This window comes from Hyperoodon ampullatus (genome assembly GCF_949752795.1).
Source record: "Hyperoodon ampullatus genome assembly, chromosome: 3".
Classification (NCBI taxonomy): domain Eukaryota; kingdom Metazoa; phylum Chordata; class Mammalia; order Artiodactyla; family Ziphiidae; genus Hyperoodon; species Hyperoodon ampullatus.
The window spans coordinates 177,931,800-177,958,718 of NC_136916.1; the positions used below are offsets into that span (position 1 = coordinate 177,931,800).

Consider the following 26,919-nt stretch of genomic DNA (forward strand, 5'->3'; position numbering starts at 1 on the left):
TATTGGAGTGTGGTTACTTTACAATGTTGTGTTAGCCTCCACTGCACAACAAAATGAATCAGCCATACACATACAGATATCCCCTCCCTTTTGGACTTCCCTCCCACTTAGGTTACCACAGTGCACGTAGTTCATTTTTAAGCAAGAAAAGACAGACTGACTAGGTGAGGATGTCGGTGCAGGGTTAGTACAACTTAATTTTTTTTCTTTTTTTTTAAGATAAGTGCATATAATTAGAAGCTGTAGCTCTTTCTTCCTATATCTTAGTGGCTTATTTTTAGTCTGCCTCACCCCTTTTTGAACCAAGGCTACCAGGTGACCCATTTGTTGCCTCTGTACATACTCATTTGGTTAGCTTGTAGATTGATCTGCAGCTAGGGCCTTTTCCTTCTCTAAGGAAGAGTGCCTTTTCCTTCTCAAAGAGCTAGTGCCTCTTCCTCTTCTCTAAAGAGCTTTTCTATTTTATTGAAATAAGATGTTTTTAAAGTTTTCAGATTCAACACCAACTTATTTGTTCGTATATTTACTCAATTAACCAGCTCCCACTTTGTGCCCGGCGCTGTGGAAAGCATTTTGGGCTGTATAAACCTATAAAAGCTATAGTTCCAGCCCTTGTATCCCAGAGTCAGATAAAATTAAAGTGTCAGAAAATAATGAATAGATTTGCTACATTGCCATGTTTTTAGAAGTGTTTTCATTGTATAATCTCTCTCCCCTTTTGGGGGGGGTTAGGAGGTGGTTTCTGGGAGACTTTTTTTCCCTGTGTCTATAGGTAACTTAAATGTAAAATGTTATAAAATACCCTTATTTGCATGAAGCCCCTCTTGTCAATTATAAAATATTTATAAAGTGTAAAATATAATTGTAACTGGTTGAGTTTTAGGTTTTTGAGGTTTGTTTACTTGCTTGCTATTTAACAATGCTACATGTCTGGGCATTTACAAAACTATTACTAATTAGTCTATAATGACCAAATTCTTAAAATCCATAAATATTAATTTTTTTTCTAGGTCGCAATAAAAATAATTGACAAAACTCAGTTGAATCCAACAAGTCTACAAAAGGTAAGATTGGTCCAGTATCCAGTATTTTTTTTTAATGATTTTCAGTGCTAATTGTCATCTAATTTGTCCATTAATTACCTCTACTATTATTTTTATTTATTGTGTTTAGTACACAGTAAAGCTTCCTCTTCCTCAAATGAATTCAACTTAAATTTAATATGGTTTAAGTGTAGTATTGTTGTATTTTTTTCCTTCAGTTGAAGATAATGATTTTTAAATGTTCTTAATAGCACAAACTGAAGGCTGTACTTTTAAGTTGAATATTCTAAATATTGACTAGAATAGAGTTGTAAAAAAGAACAACATAGTTTCATGTAATTAGTCCTAAGCAGAGTTACACATCTTTCTTACAGCTAATACTGAGATCTCTAAAGTCAGCACTTTGGCTTTCTTAAACTACCACAATATGTCTAATCAAGGAGTGATGATTAATTGATATAAAAGGAAAATATAAAAGTAAAACTAAATTGATAGTTGAAAACATGTTTGTTAATGCGCTATTGCCATTTGTATTATCTAATGTAGATCAGAAGTTCTCAACCCAGTGCATGTTAAAATCACCTGGACCTCTTTTCAGAATCCTGATGACTGGCCCATAGGGAGATTTAATTGCTCAGGTAGGGCCTGGTCATAGGTATTTCACTGGTGCATCAGTGAATGATTAATGATCTTCATAATAAGATCCTTCTAGTACCTTTTGGTTTTGCAGAGCCTTTTTACATACTTCATTTGATTTCTAGACTCGGCCTGTGGTAGCTGGGGGATACAGAGACCTAGAAATAAGAACAGGAAGTCCTCTGCCACCTAGCTGAATGTGTAACTTGACCTTGATTTGAGCAAGTCACTTAACTTTCTGGACGTTGGGCTTCTCATCTTTAAAAATGAAGATAATTTCACTAAGTGAAATAAGTCAGACAGAAAGACAGGTACCATATGATCTCATTTATATGTGGAATCTAAAAAATAAAACAAATAGACAAACAAAATAAAACAGAAACAGACTTACAGAGAGCGAAACTGTTGGTTGCCAGAGGGGAGTTGAGTGAAATAGGTAAAGGGGATTAACAGATGTAAACTTTCAGTTATAAAGTAAACAAGTCATGGGGATATAATATATAGCATGAGGAATGTAGTCAATAATGCTGTAATAATTTTGTATGGTGACAGATGGTTATTGGACTTACCATGGTGATCATTTCATAATGTATTTGATTGTCACATCACTATGTTGTACACCTGAAACTAACATAATATTATATGTCAACTATACTTCAGTTGAAAATAATAATAAAAATAACTAATTAAATGGAGACTTAATCTTCTCATGATGGATTATATTAATGAAATAATACGTATCAAAGAATTTTGTAAACTGCAAAGCAGTGCGTAAGATATTTTAAGGGTAATGCCCTATGTACATTTCTAATGTAGTTATAGTTCTAATGTTATTTTCTATTTATATCATCATAATTTTGAAACTCTGTCCGTGTGTGGGGGGCGGGGGGGGATTAAGGTGGAGAGGGAGACAGATTTTATCTTGAACTGAAAATGTTATTTAAACAAGTGGTTCTGCAGGGCATAGTGGGCCTTAAGGGCTCTCAGGGTGGCCCTGGAAGGATCCAAAAATTCCAGTCCTTTGTTCTAAAGATGAAATTGTATCCATTTCCTTAAACTCATTTCTTCATATATCTAAGGACTTGGTACTAATTAATAAGTTAAGGGTTACTAAAACTTGGTATTCAGAACTAAAATTAGCATGTAGAGAAGTTTGCTAAGGATTCTGATACAGTATTCTAATGTTACAGATCTTCCACTATTCGTGTGTACTTGCAGATAACTGGAATTCTAACAGTTTTCTAGGAAGAATTTTATCATAGTCTTGTCTTGAGTTGGTTGTGATTTTTCTTTCTTGCTTTTTTTCATTATTTTTGGTCATAGGTTTTAATTACCACTGTTCTTTTTTGTTATTATTCCAAATTACTGTTTGTCACATCATTATCAGTTTAGTACCTGGTAGGTTGTCTGTTTAGCTTGATGGTGTGATGCACATTTGCATCAGCATTAATTTTGGCATATAAATAATAAGACTTTTAAGATTTGTTTGGTATAGTTCAAGTATGAACCATCCACAAAAGATTTATACTAAAGGCAGATCTGTCCAAGTTAAATAATTTGATAAGTGTAATGTTTTCAGTTTGTAGGGCATTGTTTTAAATCATAAATCATGTGTTTGTATTCTTATAAATTAGAAGCATTCTATAAATATTTCCTTCACATTCTTTTTCGCTGAGTTCCTTTTCTATGGAAAAGTCGCAGCAGAGTGAAGTATACCTGGCATCTTTTGCCCTTGGAATAGTGGTGCTTGCAGCTTGTTTTCTTCCTCAGCACCACTCACAGTTGTATCACACGTGCATCAGGAACAGTTCTCTTTATATTGTGATTTTAAACTCTGGAGCTTGGTGTATGGCCTTAGGAGCTAACATTTACATTAAACAACATTCTGCCATCAACAATATGCGATCTTTTTGTACTGCCACTACCAAAAAAAATGTGGACTGGCTCATTCAGGCAGTGTTTGAACACAGGTGTTAAAGTTGTGTCATTTCAGAATGTTCACAATATTCTGGCTTACACACTGAATCATGTACATCTGATAAACGCATTTAAGCAAACCTGAGTTGACTGCATACTAGTAAATTGATGTTATTTTCACTGACAAGTTCTTCACTTTTCCTTTTAATTTTTCCAGCCACTGAGTGAATAAATGTTAGATTCTAGTAAGATATATTTTTCTCCATTGTTTTTGTATATCTCAATTTCTGAGTACTATCCCTGACACATTTTCTGTTCATAAATGTCTTTTAGGTCAGCCGTTAAAGAACTCTGTAATGTTGTGTACCTTTAATGGTTTTGAAAACAACAGGAGTGAAAAAAATGTTAGTCTTCCTCCTGGTTTTGCAAAGTCATTTTTAGCTTTTTTTTTTTTTCTTTTTGTGCAGTACGCGGGCCTCTCACTGTTGTGGCCTCTCCCGTTGCGGAGCACAGGCTCTGGACACGCAGGCTCAGCAGCCATGGCTCATGGGCCCAGCCGCTCCACGGCATGTGGGATCCTCCCGGACTGGGGCACGAACCCATGTCCCCTGCATCGGCAGGCAGACTCTCAACCACTGCGCCACCAGGGAAGCCCCATTTTTAGCTTTGATTTGGTTACAGATAATCTTGTTTTATTAAATTCGAGTCTGTCATTAAGAAGCAAGTTATGGCTTTATTAAGACATGCAAGTAGGGCTTCCCTGGTGGCCCAGTAGTTAAGAACCCGCCTGCCAGTTCAGGGGACACGGGTTCGATCCCTTGTCCAGGAAGATCCCACATGCCGCGGAGCAACTAAGCCCGTGTGGCACAACTACTGAGCCTGCGCTCCAGAGCCCGTGAGCCACAACTACTGAAGCCAGCGAGCCACAACTACTGAAGCCTGCGTGCCTAGAGCCTGTGCTCCGCAACAAGAGAAGCCACCGCAGTGAGAAGCCCACACGCAGCAACGAAGACCCAACGCAGCCAAAAATAAATAAATTTATAAAAGAAAAAAAAAAAGACATGCAAGTACACTAAGTGTAACCCATCTGAAGTTATTTTCTTTTCTCATCTTGGAGTAGTGTGTTAACGTAGAGGGAGTATAGAGTAATGGTTAGGAACACAGTTAAGCCAGCCTACATGGATTCAAATCTCGGCTTCAACCCAGCCTAGCTGTGTGACAAGTCACCTTCCTGGATCTTAGTTTCCCTGTTTGTAAAATGGAAATAATAACAGTACCTCTAGGGCTGTGGTGAGAATTAAATAAGTTAACATTTCAAAGCCCTTAGCACAGGGAGATCAGCTTGGTGCTTTGTGACCACCTAGAAAGGTGGGATAGGGAGGATGGGAGGGAGACGCAAGAGGGAGAAGATATGGGGATATATGTATATGTATAGCTGATTTACTTTGTTATAAAGCAGAAACTAACACACCATTGTAAAGCAATTATACTCCAATAAAGATGTTTTAAAAAAAATAATAAAAGCCCTTAGAAGAGCTGAGTGTAGTTCCTGTTGCTAGCACGTTGTAAGGACCGAGTGTTTGCTGTTATTGTGTGTCCTGCTGAATATTGGTTTTGAGGGAGAGTGGGAGGTTTTTTTTTTTTTAACTTTTATTGGCTTATAGTTGATTTACAATGTTGTGTTAGTTTCAGGTGTACAGCAGAGTGAATCAGTTATACATACACATATATCCACTTCTTTTTTTTTTAAGATTCTTTTCCCAGGAGATATTTTTTGTTTGATTTTTAAATTTTACCCTCACAGGAAATAAGTAAAGCTTAAGAATTGAATAGTAGGTTCTGGCTTAGGTCTCATAGGACTTATTTGCAGTAAACTACTTCTGATCACAGCTAATATTTGCACATTTAGTATATATTGAGTACTGTATTAGTTTGCTTGAGGTGCTATAACAAAGTTCTGTAGACTGGGTGTCTTAAACAACAGACATTTATTTCACACAGTTGTAGAGGCTGGGAAGTCCAAAATCAGGGTTGCCAGCATGGTCGGGTTCTGGTGGGAGCTCTCTTTTTGGCTTACAGAGGGCTGCCGTCTCACTGTGTCTTCATAGCAAAGTAGGGGGAAGGTACATGAGCATGCTGTTTGATGTCTCTACTTATAAGGGTACTAATCCCATCATAAGGACCCACCCTCATGACCTCATCTAAACCAACTTAATTCCCAAATGCTCCATCTCCAAATATCACATTGTGGGACAACTTCATGAGGTAAGTTCTGTTATTCAGGAAAGAGAGGCCAGGGAGATAAAGTAATCTGCCCAAAGTCCCCTAACTACTAAGTGATAGATGCTCGGGCAGTCATTTTATGATAGGTGTAGTCATCATTGAGTCGAGCATTAATGAACTCTAAATGAAAACATGTTTACCACGATTTAGGCAATAGAGCATTTGCAGTAAGCAATGTCCCAGGTATATTAGTTGGATAGGAATTCATTGTCATTAGATACTAGAGCATGTGCTTCCCATGTTCTTACACATATAGGCGTTCTCACAGTAGCCAGTCTGATAGATATCTTTTCAACTTCATACTCTGTTAGGTGAGTATTACTACCATCTTGATTTTCCATTGAGGAAACAGAGTCTGAGAAGTTGATATAGTCAGACTCTCCAGTTCGTAAGTGATGGAGCAAAGATGTAAATCTTAGTCTGACTCCAAAGCGTGGACTATTTCCACTTCATTATGGCCCCCTCCTGTGATTAAATTTCCCTAACTGAGATGGGAAGTAGCCTGAGGCTTTCTTTGTAGTAGCTATGAAGAAGTTAGTAAATAGTTTCAAGGTGGAGGAAATACTGGGTTGGCCAAAAAGTGCCTTCAGTTTTAAAGTAAAAATAAAAGACACATTTTTCATTTTCACCAAGAACTTTATTGAATAATGTATTCACCCTTTTGTTCCACTACCTTCTGCCATTTTTCAGGCAACTTCATAATTCCATCTTCCCAAAACTTTTTATCTTTTTGAGCAAAGAACTGTTTCAGGTGCCTTTTACAGTCTCCCAGGGAATTGACATTTTTTCCATTAAGAGAATTTTGTAAAGACCAAAATAAATGGAAATCTGAAGTTGCAATGTCTGGTGAATACGGCAGATGAATCAGGACTTCCCAGCCAAGCTGTAACAGTTTTTGCCTGGTCATTAAAGAAGCATGTGGTCTTGCAGTATGCTGATAGAAGATTATGCGTTCTCTGTTGACTAATTCTGGACGCTTTTTGCAAGTGCTGCTTTCAGTTAGTCTAACTGGGAGCAGTACTTGTTGGAATTAATCGTTGGGTTTTCCCGAAGGAGCTCATAATAGAGGACTCCCTTCCAATCCCACCATATACAGAACATCACCTTCTTAGGATGAAGACCGGCCTTTGGTGTGGTTGGTGGTGGTTCATTTCACTTGCCCCACAATCTCTTCTGTTCCACATTATTGTACAGTATCCACTTTTCATCGCCCCTCACAATTTGTTTTAAAAACGGAACATTTTCCTTACGTTTCAGTAGAGAATCACATGGGGAAATGCGGTCAAGAATGTCTTTTTCGCTTAACTTATGTGGAACCCATACATCAAAGCGATGAACATAACCAAGCTGGTGCAAATGATTTTCATAGCTTGATTTGGATATTTTGAGTATGTCAGCTATCTCCTGCATGGTATAACGTTGATTGTTCTCAGTGTCTCGATTTGATCACTATCAGTTTCAACTGGTCTACCCAACTGTGGAGCATTGTCCAGCGAGAAATCTCCAGCACGAAACTTCACAAACTGCTTTTGACATGTTCAGCCACAGCACCTTCTCCATACACTGAGCAAATCTGTTTTTGCGTTTTTACCTTTCTTGAAATAATAAAGCATAATATGCCGAAAATGTTTTTTTCTTCCATCTTCAATATTAAAATGGCTACACAAAAATTCACCAATTTTGTTAAGCCTTTTTTTAAATGCACTCTGATATGACAGCTGTCACACACAATCTAACAAAATTGTTTCAAATGAAGTTAAAGACAACTAAGTGCTACTAGAGCCATCTTACAGAAAAAACCAAGCGAACCTTTTGGCGAACCCAATATTTCAAGTACGAAAGAGAAGTAGGCCTTGTACCCCACCTCCCCTTCCAAACTTTGCGTAAGTCATATTTTTATGCAAATTTGTTTATTCACTCCTTCACTTAAACACTTACTAGTAAATACCTGCTGTGTGCTAGGCACTGTTCTAAGCACTGAGGGTACAACATTGAACCAAATGAAGTTCCTACTTTCATGGAATTGATATCATAGTGGGAGAGCAGCAATAAACATATATAATGTCATGTCAGTGCCATGAAGAAAAATAAAGCAAGATGTATTAACCGTGTTTTCTTATTTTTTGTTTTCTTGATGCTCTGGCATCTGGGGCCTTGCTGACCTGAGATAAGACTACTCCCCAGGGCTAGCTAGTTCCTGGAAATAGTAAGCAACTCCCCGTGAGTACACTGTTCAGATGCAAACTAACCAGTGCAGAGCCCATACTCTGAACCACCTCCCCTGTCTGGCTCTTAAACTCCAAGAGGCAATATTTCTCTGCGCTAATCATTGCAGAGCCAGTATCAGACACCTAGAGACCGTACTTATACCCAAGAACCTGCTGAACTTATTCCAGTGAACCAGTCCTCAGCCTGCTTACCCTGCCTGGACTTACCTTTCCTGTGGAAACCAGAATAAAAACTCTTCCCCATGCTTTCCCCTTGCTCCATTGGCCTTCTAACCCATCCTGGTGCTTCCTCACATGGCCCTGCATGGCACTGTGTGCCCCCTTCTTTTGGGAACTATAAGTAACGAACCATCCTTTTAATGGCACTCTTCTCCTGATCTCTTGGCTCACCATACCTGAATAATAATAGAACCTACATTTTAAAACACAGAGTGGGGACTTCCCTGGTGGCACAGTGGTTAAGAATCCACCTGCCAATACAGGGGACCACGGGTTCAAGCCCTGGTCTGGGAAGATCCCACATGCCGCGGAGCAACTAAGCCCGTGCGCCACAACTACTGAGCCTGCGCTCTAGACCCCGTGAGCCACAACTACTGAGCCCGCGTGCCACAACTACTGAAGCCTGCATGCCTAGAGCCCATGCTCTGCAACAAGAGAAGCCACCGCAGTGAGAAGCCCGTGCACCGCAATGAAGAGTAGCCCCTGCTCACTGCAACTAGAGAAAGCCCGCGTGCGCAACAACGAAGACCCAATGCAGCCAAAAATAAATAAATTAATTAAAAAACAAAACCAAAAACACAGGGTGAGGAGATAGTATGTGAGGAATGTGTAGATTTCAAGTGAAAAGCAGGGGTGCCCTCTTAGTAATTCGTTTAAGAAACGTTCTTGTTCTCCTGAACCAAGCGTTGTGATAAGAAGAGTCAGATTAAGTACAACAGACTCTGGGTGAACCCATGTGGTTTGCAGTAAAAGTTTACTTAGGCCTTTAGGATCTAAATGTTTTTTACCAAGTAATAAAGAATGGAAAGACCTTTGCAGTCCTCCTTGCAGCGTTGACATGGAGGTCCTCACTAAGTGTTCGTGGGAGGATTGCACACACAGCTTGAGGAGCAGCAACTGCAGCAGCAGTGGGCTGCCGAGGCCTGCGAGCCCATGAGAGACCCAACGCAGCCCCAAAAAATAAATAAGTTTAACTTAAAAAAAAAAGAAAAGAAAGAAATGGATCAGCAGCAATACTTTAAATCAGTCACGTTGTAACCTTCCCCAACCTGACCTCCTTCTTTGTTTCCCACCTTACAAGGTAGCCACTAACAAAAATTTTGTGTTACTATTTTCTTTATTTTTTAAATTAATTTATTTTGGCTGCATTGGGTCTTCGTTGCTGCACGCAGGCTTTCTCTGGTTGCAGCAAGCGAGGGCTACTCTCGTTGCAGTGCGCGGGATTCTCATTGCAGTGGCTTCTCTTGCTACGGAGCACAGGCTTTAGGCATGTGGGCTTCAGTAGTTGCAGCACGTGGGCTCAGTAGTTGTGGCTCGCACATTCTAGAGTGCAGGCTCAGTAGTTGTGGTGCACGGGCTTAGTTGCTCCACGACATATGGGATCTTCCTGGACCAGGAATCAAACCCATGTCCCTTGCATTGGCAGGCAGATTCTTAACCACTGTGCCACCAGGGAAGTCCCTGTGTTACTATTTTCTTGATTGTTTTTATAATTTTACCACATAAGGGTCCCTCATCAATATAGTGTGAAGATTTTAAATATTATATAAATGGAATCATGTTACTTGTGTCCTTCTCCTATTTGCTTTATTTGGCCCAAATTGTGTTCCATGTTGATGTATTTAGATGTAATTTACTTTCACTGCTATGCTCATTTTCATGGTTATATAATATCCTATTATACGAATATTTCATGATTTATGTATCCATTTTCTGTCTGATTCAGAGACATTTGGATTGCTTATAGCTATTTGTATCACAGACACTGCTATGGATTGTCCCGTATGTGTCCTGGTGAAGTTGTTTATGTTTCTTAAGGATACGTGTCCAGTAGTAGAATTATTGGTTCACAGGATATGTACATTCTCATTCATCCAAAGCAGTTGTGTTAGTTTATATTCCCACCAGTAGCATATAAGACAACTCAAGTAATGTCACATCCTCGTCAAAATTTGATTTTGTCTGATTTTTCAATTCTTGCCTATCTGATGGATATAAAACTATGTCATTGTGGTTTTCATTTGTATTCCCATGATTGCTGATGAGTATTACATCATTCATATTTTTATTGGCTTTTGTTTCTTCTTCTGTGAATTGCCTGTTCAGGCCTTTTCAGTTTCTAGTGGATTTTTTCTTAATCATTTTAGAGATTATGTATTCTGGATACTGACATGTGGCAGATATCTTCTTCTGTTTGATGGTATATGTTTTCATTCTCTGGATGTTGTCTTTTGATGAATAGCAGAATTTCTTAATTTTAACACACCTGAATTGTCAGTCTTTTCTCATATGGTTTGTACCTTTTCTGTGTTCTTTAAGAAATTCTTCCCTGCCTGGGGCCATAAAGATATTTTTCTCTGTTGTCTCAAAGGTTTATAATCTTTAATCCACCTTGAAGTTGTGCATATTGTGAAGTAGCAATCTAATTATGTTTTTTCATACGTGTTACAACTTATTGCCTTGTTTCTCCTTTTCCCACTCTTCTGCAATACAGAGTTTCCATACCAACCTCTACACACGCATACTGTGTTCTTCCAAAGTGGTTATTCTGGTTCACTTCACAATTGCTATTTTAAAGGCAGTTTTTTTTACATTTATTTTCATATTAAAAATTTTTTTTCAGTAGTAGAATGGCAGGGCTTCCCTTGTGGCGCATTGGTTAAGAATCTGCCTGCCAACACAGGGAACACCAGTTCGAGCCCTGGTCCGGGAAGATCCCACATGCCGCGGAGCAACTAAGCCTGTGAGCCACAACTACTGAACCTGCACTCTAGAGTGCACGAGCCACAACTGCTGAAGCCTGTGCGCCTAGAGCCTGTGCTCCGCAACAGGCGAAGCTACCACAATGAAAAACCTGCGCACTGCAATGAAGAGTAGACCCTGCTCACCGCAACTAGAGAAAGCCTGCGCGTGGCAACAAAAACCCAACACAGCCAGAAATAAATAAATTTATTTTAAAAATAGTAGAATGGCAAATGATAAACGGAACCCCAAAATACATGACAGGAAAAATCTGAGCTAAATTTATAGAAGCACAAGAGTGACAAGGGAGACTTATCCTCTCTCAGGCTATGTATGACACATTAAGTAGAGGGAAAAAAAGACAGATCTTAATATAGAGCCCCTCCACTAGCCCATATTACAAATTGCGCATTTTTAATTTAATTAATTTATTTTTAATTTATTTTTTTATTCTATTTTTTATTTTTCGCCACACCATGTGGCATGCTGGATCTTAGTTCCCTGACCAGGGACCAAACCCGTGCCCCCTGCAGTGGAAGTGCGGAGTCTTAACCACTGGATTGCCAGGGAAGTCCCACACATTTGTGCTTTTTTTTTTTTAAAGCATCCCTTTCTTAGGATACATTACAGTCCTGTGCCAGGAAATTATTGTGATAACTATTCAAATCTATGATGACTGCAACGTAAATGATTTCCTCACTGTTGGGCAATGCATAACTTGTGCAGCTATAAACCGTTAATATGATTAATAAGCCTGCCTAAGAGATCTTTCCAGGCTACATTTTCTGAACAAGCAATAAAAATAGAAACCAATAAAAATAGAAACAAACAAAAAGTACAAGCATGTGGAACTCGAAAACACTCTTTGAATTCATGGGGTCAAAGAGAAAATGCAAACCAAAATTGCAGTGTATCTAGAAAGTAACACTGTGTATCCGAACCTATAGAATACTGCTTTTGGTGTTCAAGAAAATTTGAAACCTTAAACACATTATTAAACAAAAAATGACAATACATTAAATATTCAACTAATAAGTTAGAGAAGGGAACAAAATAAATCTCAGGAATGAAGAATAATGTAAGGAACTTATAAAGGGCAGAAATTAGTGAATTGGAGAAATAATCAAATTATTATGAGAGAACCTTTTGTGCAAATAAACTAGAACACCTAAAAAATGGATAATTTTCTAGGAAAACGTAACTTATCAAAATTAACTCTACAAAAGAATCTAAATGCATCAGTAACTACAGAAGAAATTGAATAGTGGTAAAAAGGCCAGCTGCCACCTCAGATTGCCATATGCAGAATTTCATGATTGGTTTCTTTGAAACCTTCAGTGAATAGATCTCGAAGGGAAGCTTCCAAATTCTTCTCTGGAATTCACATACATGGCTATCAAAATGTATTAGAAACAGGGAAGAAAACTATAGTTCAATCTCACTTATAACCTCCATTCAAAAATTCGGAATTAAAGTATTAGCATATAGGACTTCCAGTTAAACATTAGTACATTTATCCTTGCTCCTTCCTCCCACTCACTAAAGAGTAGTAAAGGAATTAAAAAGGAGTGTCAAAAATAGAGAAGACTGGCAGACAAAGAATTAAACCTAGTTTGCCAGATGGAAAGCAGATGGATGAATAGTTTGTGTGTGTGTGTGTGTGTGTGTGTGTGTGTGTACACTATTATATATATATTTTTCATGTAATAGACTTAGCAAATCATAGTGAACTGAAACCAATCCTTAAGGGGAGCACTTAGGGGTGGGAATAAGTAGGCTGGTGCCAGCAAAAATCATGCTGAGTCATGCCACAGAATTCAGAAAGTTTAAGGATTAGTTCTGTTAGCTTCTTTTGTGGGTGGAGGTACACGTAGAACTGGAAACAGGATTGGCTTAAAATGTGTAACTGGGCCTCATACCACCTTCAGGCAGCCCGCCCTTCTCTGCCCCAGTAGAAATTGGGCAGTTTATTTTCTGAAGAGGCAGAACTGAAGAGTATCTAGACTTGGAGACCCTATACTAAAAACAGGGGCCCACTGAGTGGTGAGACACTCTTTCTGTCTTCCCTCTCCTTGCTTGCCTCCCAGAACTCTTTTTTTTTTTTTTCAGTACGCGGGCCTCTCACTGTTGTGGCCTCTTCCGTTGCGGAGCACAGGCTCCGGACACGCAGGCTCAGCGGCCATGGGTCACGGGCCCAGCCGCTCCGCGGCATGTGGGATCTTCCCGGACCGGGGCACGAACCCGTGTCCCCTGCATCGGCAGGTGGACTCTCAACCACTGCGCCACCAGGGAAGCCCCCTCCCAGAACTCCTTAGCCCTTCATGTGTTGCCTGAAAAGGAGATTGGAGGATTCTTCTCCAGGAAAATTGAGTTAAATGAAAATATAGATGGAGACATTTATTGTCTTTCGGTGAATCTACTTAATCTTTGACCGGTCATCCTATGGTCCAGCTTTTATATATATAACTTTTAGTCCAGCATTTTGGCGCCTCTCTTAAATATGGGAGGACAGCCAAGAATCTCCAGATATTTGAGGATAACCTGAAACTAAAACAAACAGGAATAAGAAAGAGAAAGGAACACGGGAAGAGGAAACTCAGCTACTTTAAAAAACAACAACACGGGCTTCCCTGGTGGCACAGTGGTTGAGAGTCCACCTGCTGATGCAGGGGACATGGGTTCATGCCCCGGTCTGGGAGGATCCCACATGCCGCGGAGCGGCTGGGCCCGTGAGCCATGGCCGCTGAGCCCGCGTGTCCGGAGCCTGTGCTCCGCAATGGGAGAGGCCACAAGAGTGAGAGGCCCGCATACCACAAAAAAAAAAAAAAAAAAAAAAACTATAATTATGTTTTCAAAGATTTTAAAAAGAGGGAGACGGAATGCAATAACGACCATTATATTCATGAAAGAAGAACATGGTGCATTGAGAAAGGACTGTTGGGGAGAGGGTAATTTATGGTATTGGAAAGAAATTCAATAAAGGGGTTGGAAAATAAAGTCAAGGAAATCTCTCAGAAAGTATTACAGAAGTTCATAGAGATGAAAATTAAGAAAGATACCATGTGAAATTGAGGTACCTATCTAGGAGGTCTAGTTTCTGGTAAAGAGGTGTTGTCAAAAGAACTGGGGATAGGAGGGGAGATTATCAAAGACTAACAGAAGGTGATTTCCCAGAACTGTAGGACCTGAATTTCCAGATTGAAAGGCTCAGTGCCCAATGCAGTAAATGACAAAAGACCCATAATATATCTGGACTGAATGCTAATGTACCACAGAGACTGAATCTGTGGTATATTAAAATTTAAATACATCAAAATTAAAGAGAAGGAAGAGGGAAAAAATAGGTCACAAAGAATTGTAACAGAATGTCATCATTACCATTCCACACCACTGTAAGCTGGAAGGAAATGTATCGAGGCCTTTAAAATTCTGAGAGAATTGGATATTCATGTGTAAAAGAATGAAACTGGACCCCTGTCTTACACCATGCACAAAAATTAACTCATGGATTAAGGATTTAAACAGAAGATATGAAACCATAAAGCTCGTGGAAGAAAACAGTGGGAAAAAGCTCCTCGACATTGTTCTTTTTTTTTGTTTTTGTTTTTTTTTGCGGTACGCGGGCCTCTCACTGCTGTGGCCTCTCCCGTTGTGGAGCACAGGCTCCGGACGCGCAGGCTCAGCGGCCATGGCGCACGGGCCCAGCCGCTCCGTGGCATGTGGGATCCTCCCAGACCGGGGCACGAACCTGTGTCCCCTGCATCGGCAGGCAGACTCTCAACCACTGCGCCACCAGGGAAGCCCTCGACATTGTTCTTCGCAATGACTTTTTTTTTTAATATGACACCAAAATCACAAGCCAAAAAAGTGGGACTACAAAAAACTTCACAGCAAAAAAAAGAAAAAAAAAAAAAAACCGAAAAGGCAGCCTACAAAATGGGAGAAAAGGAACCCCTACAACCAGTTGCAAATAAAACCCCAAATAATCCAATTTAAAAAGCAGCAAAGATCTGAATAGACATTTTTCCAAGAAGACATTCAAATAGCCGACAAGTGCATGAAAAGGTGTTCAGCATCACTAACCATCAAGGGAATGCAAATCGAAACTGCAGTGAGATATCACCTCAGCCTGTTAGAATGGTGGTTATCAAACAGACAAGAGATAAATGCTGACAGAGGTGTAGAGAAATGGGAAACCCTGTGAACTGTTGGTAGGAATGTAGATTGGTACAAGTACTTTGGAAAACAGTATGGAAGTTTCTTAAAAAATTAAAATTAGAGCTACCATATGATTCAGCAGTTTCACTTCTGGGTGTATATCCACAGGACATGCAGTTACTATCTCAGAGAGATATCTGAGCTCCCATGTTCGTTGCATTGTATACTCAATAGCCAAGCTAGGGAAACAACCTAAGCGTTCATTGACAGATGAATGGATAAAGAAAGTGTGAGGAGGAGTATTATTATTATATATTCTAACCTATAATAATAGGAATATTATTCAGCTGTAAAAATGGAAATCCTGCTCTTTGTGACAACATGGATGGACCTTGAGGGCATTATGCTAAGTTAAATCAGACAAATACTCTGTGATATCAGTGATATGTGGAATCTTTAAAAAAATTGAACTTATAAAAACAGAGAGTAGATGGTGGTTGCCAGGGGGTGGGGATGTTGAGGGAAATGGGGAGCTGTTGGTCAAAGGGTACAAACTTCAGTTACAAGAGGGAAAGTTCCGGGGATCTAATGTACAGCATGGTGACTATAGTTAACAAGTACTGTGTACTTGAAAGTTGCTGTGAGAGTGGACCTTAAATGTTCTCACCACAACGAAAACAACAAAATGGTAATTATGTGAGGTGAGGGATATGTTAGCTAACTTTACTGTGGTGAAGATTTCACAATATATATGTGTATCAAATCATCACATTGTACAACCTTAGACCTACACAGTATTCTGTGTCAATTATATCTCATTAAAACGGGGGGGGGACATTTCTGAGAGAAAACAATTATGACCTAGAATTCTTTTTTTTTTTTTTAATTGTTTATTTTTGGCTGCTTTTGGGTCTTCGTTGCTGTGCGCAGGCTTTCTCTGCTTGTGGTGAGCGGGGGCTACTCTTTGTTGCGGTGCGCGGGCTTCTCATTGCGGTGGTTTCTCTTGTTGCAGAGCACAGGCTCTGGGCGCGTGGGCTTCAGTAGTTGTGGCACGTGGACTCAGTAGTTGTGGCTCGCAAGCTCTAGAGTAAAGGCTCAGTAGTTGTGGCGCATGGGCTTGGTTGCTCCGTGGCATGTGGGATCTTCCCGGACCAGGGCTCGAACCCATGTCCCCTGCGTTGGCAGGCGGATTCTTAACCACTGTGCCACCAGGGAAGTCCTGACCTAGAATTCTTTACCCAGCCAAAATGTTAATCAAATGTGAAGATAGAATCAGAACATTCTTGCAAGATTTTAATCATACACTTATCCTTCCTCAGGAGCTATTGGTGGGATATTTCACCACAAGGGGGGACAATACTAAAAAAGAGAAGAGCATAGGGTCTAGAACAGGAAATCCAACACAGCAGGCCTTGAGAGCAGGACAGAGGCCTCCAGAATATGCATATTTCCAGGAGGCGAAAAGAAAGAATACGTGACTATTTGAAAGTATTTGAGAGGAGATATACACTTATGTTACAAAGCTTAAGGATGAATTAGTAAAGTGAGAGATACATAGAAAACCTAAGTGAACAAAATAACCGAGACAGTCATTAGCTCAGAGGAAATCAGAAACATTTTTGATAAATAAAAAGAATGGAAATGAATTCCTAGTGTGGCTATAAAGAATATTTGTATAATGTAAACTGAATACTTTAGCCAAATATTATGGTAACTGATCAGGAGGAAGGTGGGAAGGGATGTGGGGTGGGGGACAGGATGTAAGAGAGCTAAATCTTCACTGCCAATACTAAGAAAATAGCTAATATCAGGGGGAGGGGCTAAGAAATCATAGAATAACAGCACAAGCATGCTATTCAGAAGTAAGGTAGCAGGGACTTCCCTGGCGGTCCAGTGGTTAAGACTTCGCCTTGCAATGCGGGGGGTGCGTGTTCGATCCCTGGTTGGGGAGCTAAGATCCCACATGCCTTGTGGCCAAAAAACCAAAACATGAAACAGAAGCAATATTGTAACAAATTCAATAAAGACTTTAAAATGGTCCATGTCAAAAAAAAAAATCTTTTTTTTTTTTTTTTGCGGTACGCGGGCCTCTCACTCTTGCGGCCTCTCCCGTTGCGGAGCACAGGCTCCGGACGCGCAGGCTCAGCGGCCATGGCTCACGGGCCCAGCCGCTCCACGGCATGTGGGATCCTCCCGGACTGGGGCACGAACCCGTGTCCCCTGCATCGGCAGGCGGACTCTCAACCACTGCGCCACCAGGGAAGCCCCCCAAAAAAAACTCTTAAAAAAAAAAAAAAAGAAGTAGGGCAGCAAATACCTGAGTTGAAAGTGCTTGACATCATGAACAAGGGTTGAGGGTGGAGAGATATATTACATTACACAGTTCGACTTTTAAAACTATATGTACTACTTTTAGCAATAAAAATTAAACGTAATATTTATTTAGCCAACACTGTAATAGAACCTCATGAAGAGGATGGAGAGGGGAAGCATAAGTCTGTGTTTGGAAGGGTTTAGGAAAGCTAAATCCAAAGTGGGAGTCACAAGACAGTGTCTAAAATGGAAAATCAAGGAAGCAATATAATCTGGCATTTTAGAAATATGCAGTAAACAATAGATGAAATAGCTAAAAAAGTTGAAAGGATTGCTCATGAAAGTCAGCAAAGGAAAGAGGGTGAATTTGAGTAAGGACCCAACATTTTCTGCTATGGCAGACAAAGGTCTTATTTCCATACTATATAAAAGGTCTTGCAAATCGAGGAGAAACAGGAGTATATAACCTAATAGAAAATAGTCAAAAGATACACTCAGGCAATTAGTAGGACAGATGGTCAATATTCAAGTAAAAAATGTTTAATATCTGAAAAGATAACGTTTTTTCACCAGATTTGCAAAAAACTGATAATACATATTATTGGCAAGAGTGTAGAGAATGAGGAACTCTGTTATTGCTGACATAGTTTAAATTAATATATATTTAGAGAGTAATATAGCACTAACAAAATTTTAAAAGCTTGTATGCTCTTTGGCCCCCCAATCTACTCCGCCAATATATTTGCATAAGTGTATGAGGATGTATATATACAAGGATGCTTGCTCATTGTAATGTTACAACAGCAAAAAGGGATAACCTACATGATATCAGTACAATTCTGGTTAATTACACTGTAGTACACCCACACATATATCTCCCCCCATCTATAGACAGCTCTTCCTGGGTAGGAGATAGGTCACTGCCTTTGCCTAGTGTTAAACAAATGGTCTTTAATAGTGCTCTTTTCTTCTCTGTTATTTGTTAACTTTCCTATTCTGTTGTTTATTTTAATGTTAGGGTGGTTCTGAGAGCAACTAAACTCTCTTTAAGCTCCTTAAGTTTTGCCTTACTGTGCTGGCTGTCATATTTGCTGGACTTTAAAGATATTCCCTGGAAGACTTGCCTGCCTTTCACCCATCAGCAGCCTTGGCCCACACTATGAAAAGGAATAGTAAACTCTCTTCTTGTTAACAGTCCTCAGAATACAGCAGTTTTCTTTTTCAGTAATTCCCCTTTTGTCAAAAAACACTTTTCTTTGTTTATTCTCCACCTTTTTCTTAAAATTCAGATTAATTGGAGGAGAGGAGATAGATACTACAGTTGTGGTTCAGAGTTCAAAGGACAGATAAAAGTATAGAAGGCAAAGTCTTCATCTACCCCTTGACTTCCATCCATCCAGGTCCCTGCCCTGGGGCCACCAGTGGCATCAGTTTCTATTTGTTCTTCTAGAGGTATTCTGTTTATAGAAAAGCAAAGACTTTTTTTTCCTTTTTCACATCAGAGGATTTTGACAGTTCTTTCTCCACGAACTCTTTGGGCTTTTGCTAGGCTCTCTCCCTCAGTTTTGTCTGAGAGGGTCTTTGATTTGTTCTTTTGTTCAGCAGAGGTGCTGTGATCAGTGTGGTAAGTGAAACAAAGGGACATAATGAGGAAAAAAGCAGGTACATCATCCTTCTCTCTTTCCTTCATGAAGTACCCCAGAGATGTTCCAGGGTCTGGGAAGCTGGTTACAAACAGAGGTTTGTGACCCCACTTGTAGGTCTGTGGTAGGCATTAGATTCCAGTGTCTGGATTTCATTCTGTCACTCTGGCTGCCTTTTCTGAGTCTTCACTGTGGGCCTCAGCTCTCTTCTCTCTGAAATGCTTGTTCATTGATAATTCTGTTTTTTCATTTTACAGTTAGGTGGTGTCATTTCCTTCCAAGGATACTATCCCTATGCTAATAATTCTACAAAATTTATCTCTAGCCCAGACTTCTTTCCTGAGCTTCAGACCCAAATACTAAGTACCATGCTATGCTTTCAGTATCCTCACTTAACTGCCCCTCACATGGCATGTCCAAAGCCAGACTCACCTTCCTCGCTGCAGCTTGAGTCTTCTCTGTCTCAAAGTGGCCCCCAGATTCACAAACTTGGGTGTCAGCTTCAACTCTGCCTCCCTCTCCCTTACCCCCTGAATGCTTCTTACCTGTATCTCCTTCTCTTCATCCAAGGCAGCTAATAATTACTCACAATCTTGATTTATAGTTCACCTCTTTCCTAGTAAAGAAAAGGTTGGCGATTATATTCCTGTCCATTCTTTCTAACACATGAGTTGTCATCCAGCGTGTCACTCAGCTGCCATGAAAAGCACAGGCTCTCAACCTTTGGCCTGGTCATTCTGTCTCATACCTGTATATCTGGAGAAGCAAGTCTGAACACTTTGGTCATGATGATTTAGATCACAGTTTAATGACTATGGTAACATCTCACCCCACCCTCTGCTGTCTCTTATATGCTCATTTTATTTTTATATCAGTTGGTAAAATTGTTTTTTCCCAAGGATAATTCATGTACATGCTCAGTACAGGCTTTGGGGACATTTCTTTACTCTGTAGTACTGTAGGCTTAGTGTGTTTAGTGTTCTCGTCACCAGGGTCCGTGTCTTTGCCTTTAGAGATGTTTGTTCTCCTATCTACCAGTTCCTAAAGGACATAAAAATGGGAAGATGTGTAGAGGGTGGAGATTAGTTGATGAGGAGAGAACTCTTTCACTTTACACATTTCTGTGTTATTTCATTTTATTTTTTACAACTAGCATCTGCATAAGGTTGAAAGGGAATGTAGAGAAATAAGATAGTAGAAATAGGTGAACATCTTATTTAAATGTCCTTTTATAGTAGCAAAACTTTAAAAAATACGTTGTACAATCCTAGTAGGGACTTTGCTTAAAGTTCATGTTTTCTTTTCAATAAATTATTTATATCCAAATTTATCTTCAGCCATCAGGTTCACAGTTGATACAAATAAATGAAATCTCTGGCATTTTAACCATATATGCAAATTGTCAACTTTTAAAAAAATTCTGTGCCAGTACCCACCTGTTGCTCTGGATTTTTCTGTATTGCCAGCTTGTAATCTGTCGGTTGTTTTACTTGTACATTTCAAAGGTGGCTGCTTGGACTCATGAGATGAGTGTGGACTCTGGAGTCAGACACCTCAGACTCTGGGCTCCGGCACGTGTTAGCTGAGAGAACTTGATCGAGTTTCTTAACTTTCTTAGTCCTCCTCTCCTGTACACTGGAGATGATCGTAGTCACCTGACAGAGTTGGGAAAATTAAGTTAGAGGATCATAGACTTGAAGCATCTAGTGCTGAGCTTCAGACAGAGGTGACACTTGATCACTATTAGCTTTTTGCTTCCTCTCCCCACCCCCTGTGATTAACTTGGTATAGAGTTTATGACCTCATTTCTACCTGCCGTATAATTCTGATAGAGGTGGGTATGTAAAGTGACTTTGGCAATACCCTGACACCGTCCTGCTGGGGAGCCTTTGGCTCTTCTTTCTACAGCGTAAGCTCGTACTACTCATCCTTCTGTCTGGTGCCACTCACCTTTCCTCTGTTTTCACAACGCAGCCCTTGGTGTGACCTCTGCTGTATGTAACTCAGGGGGTTTCAAACTTCAGTGTGTTACCGGTAGTATACTACTACTCTCTAAAAATTACTCCAAAACTTAGCAACTTAGAACCATGTGTCATCTCACAGTTTCTGTGAGTCATGTGTTTGGGAGTGACTTAGTTGGATGGTTCTGGCTCAGGTGCTCTCAAGACATTTGGAGTGAGAGCCACAGATGCAGCATCCAAAGATTTGATTGGGGCTGGTGTATCTGCTTCCAAAAGGCCCTCTCACCTGGCTCTCGTCCAGGGCCTGCAGTTCCTCACCAGCTGTGGGTATGAGTCTTCATTTCCTTGCCATCTGGGCCTGTCCATTGAGGTGCTCAGTGTGCTCATGACATGCAAGGAAGTGATCTGTGAGAGCAAGGAGGGAGTCCCCGCGCCTTTTACGACCTAGTCGGTCTCTGAAGTCCCCTCACCATCACCTCTGCCTTACTCTGTTCATTAGAAGCAAGTCACTCAGTGCAGCCCCCACGCAAAGGGAGGGGTATTAAGTTCTGCCTTTTGAGGGGAGGATTGTCAAAGGATTTGTGGACCTGTTTGAAAACTACCGCACCTGGGGTGGTGGTTGAAAGGTGAGATTCTCAAGGCCCATTTCAGATCTAGTGATGGGTAGAGCCCAGGAACCTACAGTTTGCACAAACACCCTAATGATTCTGATGCTGGTGGCCTGAAGCCCACACTTGGAAACCCACTACTCTGCCAGATGGATCACTTGGTCTTCTTTAAATAGGCTTAATTGGTTGCACCTCCCTGTCTTTGCTCACATACATGGAGCACACATAGCCAGCCCATTTTCAACTACATAAATCCAGTTACCTCCATGGTGCCCACTACCCCAGACATAAGTGAGCTCTCCCTCCCTTGAATCCCTGTAGTGTTACATTTTGTTCCCCTGCTCTTTGGTTCTAATCACTTCGGTTCTGATGTTTTAGTGCCGCACTGCTAGTGGGATTTTAAAAAACAGTCGCTTTCATTTGACCTCTCTCGCCAGCAGAACTACGACAACCCTGTGATAGGCATTCTGCTACTCAGGATTTCAAAGCAGTGTGGTCATTAGAATGCTGAGGAGCCTGGCTCAGACCACACTTCTTGGTAGTTAGTGCTTTCCTGCAGGCATTTGTCAAACAAATGAGTTCCTGTTGCGGGCCAGGTTTGGTTTCAAGGATGCAGTAGTGAAGGGAGACAGATGTGCTCCCTGTGGATGAGGACACAGCAGTGAACTGGTCAGCAGAAATGTATTATCAAAACTTGAAAGACAGTCTAGGAAGGAAGTAAACAGATTGCTATGATGTAAAACAAAGGAGACCTACTTAGATGAGGTTTTTAGAGAATCTGCCTGAGTCTTGAAGGATGAAAAGGAAAAAAGACTCTAAGGAAGGAAAGAGCTTAGTATGTTCTAATATCTGAGAGAAATCAGGGTGGCTGGAGCTGAGGTTGGAGGGTAGGCAGAGGCTGCCATGGCCGTGGTCAGGGTTTCATTCTAAATGCAGTGTCCTAAGCTGTGTTAGTATGATATCCAACTTGGCACTCTTCTAATTTAGCATTTGTAGAAATAACTGGGAGGTTCAAATTATAGCTACAAGTCCAACTATGATGGATTGGAAAATGAGATTCCTGTGTTAGCTTGACAGAGGGAAATTAAGAAAGAACTCAAGCCAGAATGGTTGTCAGGGAGGCTATCTTCTCATCTCAGAACAGAAAATGTGGGAATGACCACAACAGCAATAGGAAGTATTTATGTTGAAGATAAAAGTGCTCCTGCCTTTAGGGATGATCCAGTATTCTAGACAGGAAGGCTCTTCATCTTGATTACATGTTTTTAAGCTCTGAGCTGTCTGTAGGTCAGATACCATGCCTTTCAGCTGTTAGCTGCTGATTCAGTTCTAGATCAGACCTGGTGGACGAGGACAAGCGCAGGGAGAGCCCCAACTTCCTTTTCCCATAGCCAGCTGCTGCTCGTTTCCCAAACCGCTTTCCAACCTTGCCTCCTGTAGGCTGTATAGTATACTGGGTGCTGGGAGACTGGTTCTGGCCATATTCCCCATGGAAAGATAGTAGGACCTTGGAAGATCTTTTCCTCTCTTTTTCTGGTTTCCATTTGTTTGCAGGAGGGTTGTATAAGATGACCTCTAAAATTCTCTTATTTTCTGAAATCTCATATTAGCCCAGGCCCTAATGCTGTGACCCGCCTCTGAACTCACAGCATGTGTTTGTGCTACAATTTACTATTTCCCCTTATTCTGTGTGATGGGTAGTCAGCTTGAAGTGGTTTTATTCAAAATCTTCTTATAGAATTACTTGGAATTATCATGATGCAGTTCATTGTGACTATACAAGTTTTGATTTGCAGAATTAGAACCCCTAGGTAGTTATTGAATCAGACTAAGTCTAATCACAAACTACTCCTGCTTAAATCTGATATCTGTGTTCAAGATAGCAAAATATAATTCAAAGTATAATTCACAATAGCAAAATATCATCCTCTTCTGGGACCTCTGCTTTTTCATAAGATAAAATTAAAGTATTTAGTATTAGGTAACAAAACTACTTCATAATTACCCTGGATTTCCATTTCTTAGATGTGGACTACTAAACATTATCAGTGAATCAGTTATCTAAGAGAAAATTTACATTTATATTGCAACCATGGAATATAAATATATCTTCATTAAATATATATATAATGTTTAATAACCTGTGTTGGGGGAATTGTGTGTGTGTTTGTTTTTTAGCTCTTCAGAGAAGTAAGAATAATGAAGATTTTAAATCATCCAAACATAGGTACTTTCTGCTTTCTTAAATACTTTTGAGTCTAAATGCATTCTTGAAAGTATGTCATAAAGCTAAACATATATTCCAGGAGTGACAGGAGATTTCTTCCCTTCTCCCAGCCCAGATATACTTTTAGAATATATATGTGTATATATATAGTGATCATTTTTGTTAACTTTTTGAAATTACTAAAGATAGGTTAAAAGATTAATGTAAAGCTTTAATTCAGTAGAAACAGATGTAATCAGTTTATAATTTTCTAATTTTTAATATATTAGAAAATGTCATAATTGTCCTTAATTTATAGATAGAGAAGAGGAAATTATAGTAAGTTAGAGTTACGATTTTCAAAGGTGTAAAACTTTCTGCTCTAGCTGTGTTCCCAAGAAAATACTGGTACATTGAATCATATTTTAAAAGACATAGGAAACTAGCTAGCCAACTCTGGATTTCAAATTCCAACTTCCCACCAAAAAAATACTGCCAAGAACTAGCTAACTTAAACCTTTTTGTTTTGTTTTTTAATTACTTATGTTGTATCCTGATTAGAGTTCTCTATACTTACTACTAAATGACATATCTTGGAAAATATAAATTTCTAAAATTTAAATTCCCATTGGATTAAAATAGTTTACACAGGAGAGCCAATATTTGCATTGGAATTTTACTTTATTTTATTTATTTATTATTATTATTTTTTTGGCCGGGCCACGTGGTTTGTAGGACCTTAGTTCCCTGACCAGGGATCGAACCCCAGCCCCCTGCAGTGGAAGGTAGGAGTCCTAACCACTGGACTTCCAGGGAATTCCCCTTGCATTGGAATTTTAGAAAGCTGTTATTTATATGTTGATGGTTTACCAGCATATATGCCTTAAATTTCTTTAAATAATTTTTCTTAACAGCCTGAATATATATCATCTTAGAAATGATATGATACTTTCATTCACCAGTTCGACAAACACATCCAGTACTGTGTAAGGTACTTTATTTGATCTAATACTCTGTGTTAAAGCATCAGAAAATAACCCACAATATAAGAGATTAGCATTCTCCCTCCCTGCTCCCTTTTTTGCTAAATTTAATTGTAAAGTATGTATTACCAAAGTAGATACAGGAGATAGTGATTTGATAGCTTGAGAGATTAACTTCAGTTTCATTTAAAAATTTTATATTTCTGATTGATTTGTTATGGTTTTATGAATTAGCAGTAATAGAAATATTATTTGTATCTGTAACAAGAGACTGCTATAGTAGTCACACTGACCCATTGAAAATAATTCTTTTTAAAAAGTTCTTTTCAATTATTTATAGTATAATCCCTTCTACTTTGTCATCTCTGGCTTTAGAGTAGAAACAAAGGAACCTCCTTAGGAATTCCCTGGCAGTCCAGTGGTTAGGACTCCGCACTCTCACTGCCAGGGGCTCAGGTTGGATCCCTGGTCGGGGAACTAAGATCCTGCATGGCACAGCCAAAAAATAAATAAAAAATTTAAAAAAATACATCTTTAAGATAAAGAAAAGAAACAAAGGGACCTTGTTCTCTGAGAATTGTGATAAGTTTCCCAAGCAACAGAAGTCTCAAGTCTTATATGTATCCTAAGCCATAATGACAAGTGAATGGACTTGCACTTCTAGGAATAGAACAGATATAGACGTAATACAGGATGAAATGAGAGCAGATACACTTCACTAGACTGCTGAGTGCATCCTGAAGTTACACCGTTTGAGCACCCAGAAACTATGTTTATTTTTATGGAATTCCATGTTTTTATAAAATCTTTTCTGCTGTTGTAATATATTATAAATTTTCCTAAAAGAATTTTGTAGCGGGCCAGCTATTAAAATCTTTAACAGGAAAAAGTTACTTTTTGTAGTTATAGTTTATATGTACATAGTACTGTGCATATGGACATTTGTTTCTTTTTCTCCTGTATCTTCTCCCCTCCCCTAGTGAAGTTATTCGAAGTCATTGAAACTGACAAAACACTCTACCTAATCATGGAGTATGCCAGTGGAGGTAAGAAATTTATAAATTGTTTTTCTTTCTTTTTTCCCTTTTAGAAGAATACACAACCACACAGCCCACACGGATAATTGTTAAAGTTTCATTTAACATTCAGAATCATAATACACTAGGATGAGAATCAGGAAGGCTTATTCCTAGCAGTTCTGTGGGTTGCTATTAAGTGTTTCATTATTCACATCATTAATTGATAATATGCAAATACTTGGATTTTTTTATTATGATATAAAATTTACTGTTTTAACCATTTCAAGTATATAGTTCTGTGGCATTAAGTACATTCACATTGTTAACCATTATCATCATCCATCTTCAGAACTTTTTCATTTTCCCAAAATGAAACTCTGTCTCCATTAAACAGTAACTCCCCATCCTCCCTCCACCCAGCCCCTGGCAACCACCATTCTGCTTTCTTTCTGTATGAATTTGACTACTCTAGGGACCTCATATGAGTGGGATCATACAATATTTGTCCTTTTATGACTTCCTGTTTCACTTAGCGTAATGTCCTTAAGGTTCATCCATTTAGTAGCCTATGTCAGAATTTCTTTCCTTATCAAGGCTGAATAATATTCCATTGTGTATATATAGCACATTTTGTTTGTTCCGGTACTTGAATTTTCAAAAATATCAGTGCATTAGCCTATTTGAAATAAATGTGTATTGCATGTTAGATGGATGTCTTTATCAGATTTTTATGTCATTGGTGTCCATCATTTCCCAAGGCCAGAAATGGTGGTCACCGTGTTTATGGTTAGACTTCCCTAAAATAAAGATTAAGGACTGGTAATTATTTGCCTATAAGGTTGTATACATGTAGACATTTTTATGAAATGAATGTATATCGCTGTTATCTTTTACAAAGATTCTTATTTTAGGGTTATGGTTGGGCTATGCTTGTAGTTTCTGGACTGTGTGTGAGTTTTC

The 26,919-nt window shown here is 39.4% G+C and overlaps 1 protein-coding gene across 7 annotated transcripts in view; it reads left to right on the forward strand.

Moving 5' to 3' along the window:
* MARK3 (microtubule affinity regulating kinase 3) overlaps positions 1-26,919 on the forward strand; it is a gene marked incomplete at its 5' end in the record, with an annotated part of 103,366 nt that overhangs the window by 37,881 nt on the left and 38,566 nt on the right. For 6 of the 7 annotated variants that reach the window (XM_079701394.1, XM_079701395.1, XM_079701396.1 and 3 more), the window contains 3 exons: positions 1,011-1,064; positions 23,930-23,978; positions 25,921-25,986. In XM_079701394.1, coding sequence (XP_079557520.1) covers positions 1,011-1,064; positions 23,930-23,978; positions 25,921-25,986 — 169 coding nt within the window. The remainder of the gene's footprint in view (positions 1-1,010; positions 1,065-23,929; positions 23,979-25,920; positions 25,987-26,919) is intronic. The other variant, XM_079701397.1, reaches the window with a different exon arrangement.